The sequence below is a fragment of the Esox lucius genome, chromosome 9 (assembly GCF_011004845.1).
Source record: "Esox lucius isolate fEsoLuc1 chromosome 9, fEsoLuc1.pri, whole genome shotgun sequence".
Lineage (NCBI taxonomy): Eukaryota > Metazoa > Chordata > Actinopteri > Esociformes > Esocidae > Esox > Esox lucius.
The window spans coordinates 6,723,162-6,731,581 of record NC_047577.1 but is presented as its reverse complement, the minus strand read 5'-3'; the positions used below and the strand labels follow the sequence as shown (position 1 = coordinate 6,731,581).

Below are 8,420 nucleotides of genomic sequence, written 5' to 3'. Positions count from 1 at the left end.
GTAAGTATTAGCACCCTGCATGATATGGAAGGAAAATATAATATTTGGTGCTCAAACATTCAACATAATTTCAGAAAGACAAAACACTCAACAAATATTTTGTAAAGCCTACCCTTCCTGTAAAGTCTGAAAGGTTCAAGCACACTTTTGGAGGGATCTCGGATCAGTTCCACAAGCAGAACATTTCAAGATCCTTGATAGTCTCAGGTTTGTGCTTGTGGACTGCCCTCTTCATGTCAGACCACAGGTTTCCAACTGGATTCAAGTGTGGCGACTAAGATGGCCGTTTTAAAATTTTGTTGATTTTGTTGCTTTGAAGCCATTTCTCTGTTGAATTTGATGCATGTTTGGGGTCAGTTGATTGTGTAGGTCTGTTGAATTTGATGCATGTTTCGGGTCAGTTGATTGTGTAGGTCTGTTGAATTTGATGCATGTTTGGGGTCAGTTGATTGTGTAGGTCTGTTGAATTTGATGCATGTTTCGGGTCAGTTGATTGTGTAGGTCTTAAGAGGTGTGGTGTAACCAATGACTTTAAAGTCACAAAAAGGAAGAATTGGCCTATAATTGCAAAGCTGATTTGTCCAAACAGAGTCATGGTTGTAATCGCTGCCTCTATCAAATATTGACTAAAAGGGTTGAATCAGGTTATTTTCATTTTTGTATTAGTAATTTATTTAGAATTAGATTAAATTTTTTACTTTGACATTATAAACTTTATTGTTGATCAGTGGCAAAAATGCCTAATTAAATATGTTTTGATTTCATTTTGTAACACAACAACATTTGGAAAAGGCCAAGGGGGTGAATCGTTTTGAGAGCGACAGTACCTTCGTGTTGGCTTTCACATGATAATGATCTGGGGACGATCTGGGAACAGGTCTGAAGAGCCCTGCTATTTGGTATGTGAACTAACTGTAAGTTTGTGTGGTCAAGAGAGTCTGCTAAACAACCAAATTGTAAATGTGACAGCTTGTTACCTTTAAAAAAAAATATTACGCTGTTATACCGGTGTTGGACAACAACCTGTCAATCCGATAAGGGATGGAGTGAAATTATAAATTCTGCCCCAGCTCAGCCATCAGCACCTGCCAATCAAAACTGTCCACCACCATGACTGGAAAGACTAGCTGTTCTGTTTACGACTTCCCTAGTTGGTGACCAAGATGGTGGCCATGGGAATAGAGTTAATTCATAAAATATTTTCCCAGATTTATAGCTCGTTATCTATCACAGTGATTAATTGGTACCGTAACCCAATACCCAGAGTCACGGCATGTCAGTTGTCACGTGATCTCTGCAGAAACATGAATAAATAGTCTCAGCTCACAGGAGCTCTCAGCTCAGGCACACACTTCCCCTGAATGGTAAGTCAAACATGACTATTTGACTTGATAGCTACTTCGTTTAATTTGGTGACTGACATCTTTCCTCAGGTGTGTAGGATATTGGATTTGAAAGATGTTGCGCTTATTGATGACATCAGAGGCTCTGATGCTTCTTCCGTTCCTACTGGTTATGACTGGTGATAGCTCAGGTAAAGGTTTGATGTTCTTTGTTATTCCTTTTGGAATGTCTCTAAAGGGGTATTTCACTATTTTTGTGGTTGATGTTCGCTGGCTCCTCCGCCCCAAAAAATGCTGCTAGCAAAAAATCTAGTTAAATGGTTATGTTAGCATGTTTTTTAATTGCCATAACCAAATATAGATTCCAATATATTCATGCTTTTCACAAAATAGGCTCACATGCCCCCATTCTGTTGTTGTTATCAGTGGCTTAAATTATTTTAAATTCGTAACTATTTATGGAAAAAGTAATCATGGATTATAGTGAATAATCCCAGATTTCTGGGTGTTTAACCAGCCAACATCAAATTGTATTTTGTGCAAATTCTACTTTAATTTTCAAAACATAAATGTCCACAGGTACAATTCTATCCAGCTGTGAGCTGTGTCATGAAAAAGCCACCTGCCTGGTCTCTCCTGGGGAACGTCAGAGGGGCGATGCCTTTACAGCACAGTTCAACTGCACCTGTCGAGAAGGCTTTGTTGGCGACGGTCTCACCTGCTACGACCTCAAGATCTGCGCTGGCGGCTCCTGCTGTCGTCAAGGTTACCGCTGGTCCTCCGAGCTGGGCTGTGTGGACGTGGACGAGTGCTCCTTACCCGAGCCGCCGTGCTCCCCTCCTCAGGTCTGTGAGAACACCCCCGGGTCCTTCCACTGCCAGGGGCCTCCTGGAGACGACCTCCTCTCTGGTCCTCCTTCTGGACCTCCTTCTGGACCTCTTAACTCCCGATCAGTGCAGTTTCAGTGTGGGAGCACACGGTGTCCAGTGGGGGAGGACTGTATCAGTGTTGGGGGGACGTCTCGCTGTGCCGACCCCTGCCAACACTATACTGCACTGAAGGAAGACTGGCGCTCCACCACCAACAAAGGCCAGGTTAATGGCATCCACTGCGACCGCAATGTCAACTGGCAGGGCTGGTATCGCCTGTTCCTGGGGAACACCAGTGTTCAGATGCCGGAGAAGTGTGTGGGACAGGACATGTGTGGTACCAATTACCCCCTGTGGCTCTCGTCGCCTCACCCCCAGCTGGGAGACGGGGTGGTTCAGACGGCTGTCTGTGGGAATAGGTATAGTGACTGCTGCTACTACAGACAAACCATCCATGTCAAAGCCTGCTATGGAAACTACTATGTCTACAAATTTGTCTCTCCATCAACATGCAACATGGCCTACTGTGCAGGTATTTAATACGTTCATCTGTTATCCCTGATTCTTACTGGAGGATTTCAATATTTTACAACTTGATTTTTGATCTCCTGGCCCTGAAAATAGTTTCCAAGAGGAAATATAATTTTCCTAGTTAAAATGGTCAAATGCCCATTGCAGTAAAATCCAATTATCTTTAGATAGTATTTGCTGAAGTTAGCAGAAGTTTTAAACGACTGTGAAAATAAAAACGAAATAACAAAGAATGTTCAGTAAAACTGTGCCTCCTAAAAATCAACCTTGATGCAGAATCTCCATGGAGACGTATTTGTAGTCATGGACAAGGATTTAACCTGTGTCTGGGAAACCTCCCCTAACATTGCTCAGTAAAATAGTGAACTTCTCCTTTAAAGACATTAAGAAAGCTCAGTTAATTCGTCACGACACTAACCACCTCTTGCTCTTCCAGATGACAACACCAAAGTGTGCGCTACCTGTGGGGTATTTGATGTCTGTGTCACCAACAATAAGGTCAACTGGAGATGTGTAAGGAAAGGTGAGCGTTGAGACAAGACAACTGGCTCATCTTACATTGACCTCATCTGCTTGCATTCACCTCCCACAACACGTCCTCTTATGACTCTTATGGCTGCCTTCACGAATGCTTAATCTGCTCCGAAGGTGCTGATGTATGACAGATCTGAGAGTGCCTGGATAGAAATGTTGAGTATTAGCTAATCATACTGTGTGTTACAGCAATCTGACAGTTAACATCAGGGAAGAACCCCCTGTCATTCAGGCATCTAAAGTTCAATCCTGCCAAATGCCCTCCATCTACATAGTGATAACAGTGGCAGGTATATAATTTGCCAGGTCTGCCGAAGGTTGACCAGCAATCATACCGCACATGAAAGGAATGAAACTCTGACACACACCGCTCCAAAATGTCCCCTATCAATCTTGTTAAGGGAAAATACGATTGCCCTAACTGGACCAAACAACAAGAGCAGTGTCATGAATAATTGAACCGTCGAGATAATTGAATAATGGAAATAATTCATTTTAAAATTAAGATTCTACTCTAGGCAGTTATACATAGATTACAGATACTAACTGTACAACATGTTTAATTTGTCAGTGCACTCTATACAACTTGTCTAGACAAGCTCAGTAGAAGGATGTACTTTTAGATTTTTCTGTCTCCCAATATGTTCTACAGTATTTCATGTGCATTAAATTGTAAGCGTATGCTACCAGCACATCAAGTAATTCAGAAAGGTGTAGCAAACGTGGCTCTTTCTCCCTCATTTTGGATCCTCAACCTCGAGCCCTTGAATTCTCCTATTTGTCAGTTAACTTTTCCATTACCTTCACTGCGTGGCATACATTAAACCCAACCGGTATCTGTGTTTGAATCTGACAGGGCTTTCAGGTGACATGGTGGGCTTGGTCAGTAGCACCAGAACGTGGCTCCTGCACTGTTTACCAAAGCACCCTAAACGAAGCTTTTTGCAGCAAATATTTATTCTGAATTCACAATACATATTATGTTTGGAGATGCCAGGCAAACTACACCAGGCAAAAAATTTTGTAAAATAAATGTAGTTATAAATGTATAAAGTGGGAGTTTGTGCAATTAGTCATGTGAAAATACATCGGTTACAATATTTTAAGAGTCACAATTTCAATCTCCATACATTTTATAGTTAGTAAAGTATTAGCAGACTTTCAACAACAATTCTGTTGCTAAGGTTAGTGTTTGGTTTAGAATAAGGTATAGCATAAGGATTGACCTTAAGACTAAGTGTAGGTTATGTAGATAGTTAAAATGTTACTGAGAGTCTAAAGACATACTTTTAGGACTCCCAAAATAAAGTTTTACCAATACTTATAACAATGCCAGGCAGCATCAGTCTTAACCTTTTGTTGTTTGTGGTTTTATTGGCATAAGATCACGCTCTCTTTATTGCTTAATTAACCTCCGGAGTTACATGTTTAGTTCCAGAGCTGGTGTGTGGGAGGAGCTTCCTACAGGTGGGCCTTTCGAAAGTTTACATGGAGACTGCTGGTCTGGATCCTTTCTCTGCTCACATGGCGGACAGCCTCTGTTCTGACCACCAGGATCGTAATGTGTCGGTGTGGTACCAGGTGGAGCGCTTGGAGGGACGCTGTGGAAACACTCTGACAGTGAGGAAAACGTTATATTCTCTCTGCTTAATCATGTTAAAATAAGTGCTTTCCAATTTGCAAATGTTTTTTTCTCACTTTTTAAAAAAAATAGAGATTTTTATTATTTAAATACTACAAAGAGGCTTTTCGTTTCTAACCAGATTAAAATGCTTGTATTGTATAACTGAATTTTTGTATTTCTGTGTTTTCTATTTTCCCAACTTGATGTAAGCATTTGTCATTAACATTTTAATGTATAAATGCTGCTGGCCAACTGTTTTCAGACTACTAAAAGGCCCCCTCTTCCACAGACAAACGTCACGCATGCTGTCTATTCCAACACCTTATTTGTTTATCCAGTAGACGGGCGAAACGACTCCCAACCCTTTGCTATTCCTTTCTCCTGCGTCTATCCTCTGGAGACCGAGAGCAGCCTGGATGTGCCCATCATACCTTACTTACCGTGAGAAAATAAGCAGAAAAGCCATAATGTTTTGTCTGTTGTTCTCAAAGACCGTAGTTAAGATGGGGCCTGTAAAACACTTGTTGCGGAAAACACAGACGAATCAAGGAAACTCTACATTAAAACGTAAAAGGTTTACGATGAAAATAGAACAGGATCAATCAGTAACTTGTGTATTTCCATGTCTCCCATCTGTAGCCGTTAGCAATTAGCCAAAGCATTTTCCCCAAAACATTTAACTGCAATATTAGACTCACATACCTGTCAACATTATATTATAATTATTTTCATCAGTTTATTTGGTTCGCTTTGCAAACACCTTGACATCCATGCTACAGACAGACCGCTACAGTGGCTCTCAATAGTATTCACACCCTTGGACTTTTCCAAATGTTATAACCTCTGTGAGCTTGATCTTACTAGCTACTGTTTTTCATATTCAAGCATATAAATTATCGGCCTAGTTTGTCATTGCCGCCTTGACCCGGGTCATTGAGACAAGTGTTCGTGAAGCGCAGCTATTTCTGTGAATACAAACCTTTGATTTGTTGCCTCACTTTTTTCGTACGTTTGTATTTCTTTACAGAACTGATCATGGAGCTGTCGGCGTCGGTCCCAAGGCCATTGCATCAATGCTTCTATATCGTCACTCCAACTTCACGGATCCCTTCCCCGCTTTTCAGCCAGTCACCCTGCTTGTGGGGTCCGCTCTGCACGTTGGCGTGTCTGTGGAGGAATCTGAGGTACAGCGTTTTGTTGTCATTCTGGAGGACTGCTTCACCACGGGGTCCGCCAGCTACGACGCGCTGCCACGGACCTACTTGATTCAGGACAGGTCTGTGAATGTACTCATTTTAATGTTTGTATGAGTGTAATGGGACTCCCGCCCACCTTCTTCAAAGGTATGCTAACTGAACCATTCCGTGGATAAGACCGTCTGCTGACTGGCACAAATGTTTGTCGGCATGTTCATGGATCCGTGTGTGTGCGCGCCACCTGTTCAGTTCCAGTTGCTACCTGCTGATCAGCATTTACAAAATCAGGAGAATAAATACATTTTCTTAAGGATTTCTCAAACTGTCTTTTAGACCTGTATGTTTTTGCATAGTTGTCCAATTTCATGTTTTACCTCAAATACTGTTGTAGGACAAGTCAACCGTATTTGGGAATTAGTAAAAAAAAAAAAAGAATATGGTAAATGTGACAATTTCACTGGGCACATAACTTTGAAAGGCTTAACAGAGGTCGAGCCGGACCACCACCTAAGAACCCAAATCACTGGGTATTCAAAGGGAAGTAGCACATGATCAGTCACATCAGGTGATGCGTGTTTCCTGTCTCTTTTCCCAGGTGCCCTCTTACCCAGGTGACGGTGGAGGAAAGCGGCTCGTCCCTGAGGGCTCGCTTCTCTGCCCTGCTGCAGGGGGACCAACTTGTCGTCTTCGTGCACTGCAGCCTCAGCCTGTGTGACAAGACAGCTTCCTCCTGCACTCCGGTGAGTTCTGATGAGCCTTGTTACCTTGGTCTGTCTGGTCTACATGCTGGGATTCATTCAAACCTTCGTATAAATGTATTTGTAGTATGTTAATTCTCTGTAAAAAAAAGCATACTGTGACGACTTTCCCCTTGGTTCCCCTTGTAGTACCCAAAACCAGTCAAGTGAGTTAATTTGGCTGACAGAAATAGAGTGACTGTGTGAATATTGTAATGTTTGGTTTGAATGGGCCTGTTGATTTTTTTAGAGCGTAACAGTCTAACAGGCTGGCAAAGGGCGCCACCTTCTGGTCGGAATATGGCAGATTATAGCAGTATCACTCTGGTGTCTCTGGTTCTGTATGACTGAGTTCCCTGTGTCTCTGGTTCTCTATGACTGAGTTCCCTGTGTCTCTGGTTCTCTATGACTGAGTTCCCTGTGTCTCTGGTTCTCTATGACTGAGTTCCCTGTGTCTCTGGTTCTCCATGACTGAGTTCCCGGTGTCTCTGGTTCTCTATGACTGAGTTCCCTGTGTCTCTGGTTCTCTACAGGTGTGCTCCAAGAGAAGAGCCCGCTCTGTGTCCACCTCCACCCCCCTCAAGCCTCTTACCATCGGACCAATCACCTGTGAGTATTTAGTTCAATATAAAATACAGTAGAGGCCTCAGGCCTTAATGAAGATCTGTCAGTGAACAGAGGAGGGTGGTCAGAAGTGCTGGTTGTTGGTCGTTCTGGTGGGTTTCCTCTCTAACTGTCTGTCTGTGTTTCACCTCCAGGGGTCCAGAGTCTGGAGTGAGCTTTAGGAACTCCCTCAGCATGTTGAAGAATGGGCCCTCCCTGATCTCCATCGGACCAGACTTAACCAATTATATTTCATTGTAATACATTTACATATAGTACATGTGTGCAATACAATTTGATTTTGTTGTACTGTGTATATTGTGTGCACATAGATTTGATTTTCTTTCTTCTGATTATTCTTTAAAGACTTCAAACCTAAATTGCTGAGTATTTGAAGTGATTTAACAATGCCAATAAATAATGCTATATGATGATGGTCATTGTGTGATAATTCTGTATTCAGCAGGTATTTAACATGAAAACATATTTATTTAAACTTGTCTATTTTTATATGCAAGGAAATTTTACTTTCTTAGATTTTAGATGGTCAGATTTTAAGGTCATATAGCATGATTTAGTTTTCTTCAGGCAGCCATTTCAAACATCAATTACCTTTATCCACAATAAAAGTAATTTTGATTTGGAGACACAAAATACACATACTTTCATGCCCCAGTTACTTCTATAATTATCTGTGTGTGCGTGTGTGTGTGTGTGTGTGTGTGTGTGAGTGTGCGGGCAAATGAAATGTGGTTGCGTACAACTTATGCTACAGAAATGTTAGAATAGACAATCTTCATGGGAACATATTGGATTCTGCAATCAAACAAAACGTATCAGTAAACGCCCAGTAAGTAAACACCCCATTGAAGAAAACGTGCATTGTCAGTGCTGAATGAAAGGTGAGAAAATACTTTGTGCATGAGAGTCATATCGCTGATTAAACAATGAGTTTGTTTAAATGAAATACTGTTTTATTGTTG

General features: G+C 41.7%; 1 protein-coding gene across 1 annotated transcript; it reads left to right on the top strand.

Annotated features, from left to right (window-relative positions):
- Positions 1–1,334: 1,334 nt before the first annotated feature.
- LOC117594870 (uromodulin-like) lies at positions 1,335–7,869 on the top strand. Its single transcript, XM_034294170.1, has 10 exons — positions 1,335–1,364; positions 1,434–1,534; positions 1,923–2,744; positions 3,180–3,266; positions 4,710–4,897; positions 5,191–5,342; positions 5,929–6,177; positions 6,693–6,837; positions 7,368–7,443; positions 7,593–7,869. Exons 2-10 carry the CDS (start codon positions 1,459–1,461, stop codon positions 7,610–7,612), a joined length of 1,815 nt encoding a protein of 604 aa, XP_034150061.1. The 5' UTR covers positions 1,335–1,364; positions 1,434–1,458; the 3' UTR covers positions 7,613–7,869.
- The last annotated feature ends 551 nt before the right edge of the window (positions 7,870–8,420 follow it).

What these genes read in the sequence shown, in the direction of transcription:
- LOC117594870 (XM_034294170.1), top strand. Translation starts at nt 1,459, where the DNA reads ATGTTGCGCTTATTGATGACATCAGAGGCTCTGATGCTTCTTCCGTTC. An exon ending in CTGGAGATGTGTAAGGAAAG is followed by an intron (nt 3,267 to 4,709) that starts GTGAGCGTTGAG and finishes TTACATGTTTAG; the next exon opens with TTCCAGAGCTGGTGTGTGGG. An exon ending in TACCATCGGACCAATCACCT is followed by an intron (nt 7,444 to 7,592) that starts GTGAGTATTTAG and finishes TTTCACCTCCAG; the next exon opens with GGGTCCAGAGTCTGGAGTGA.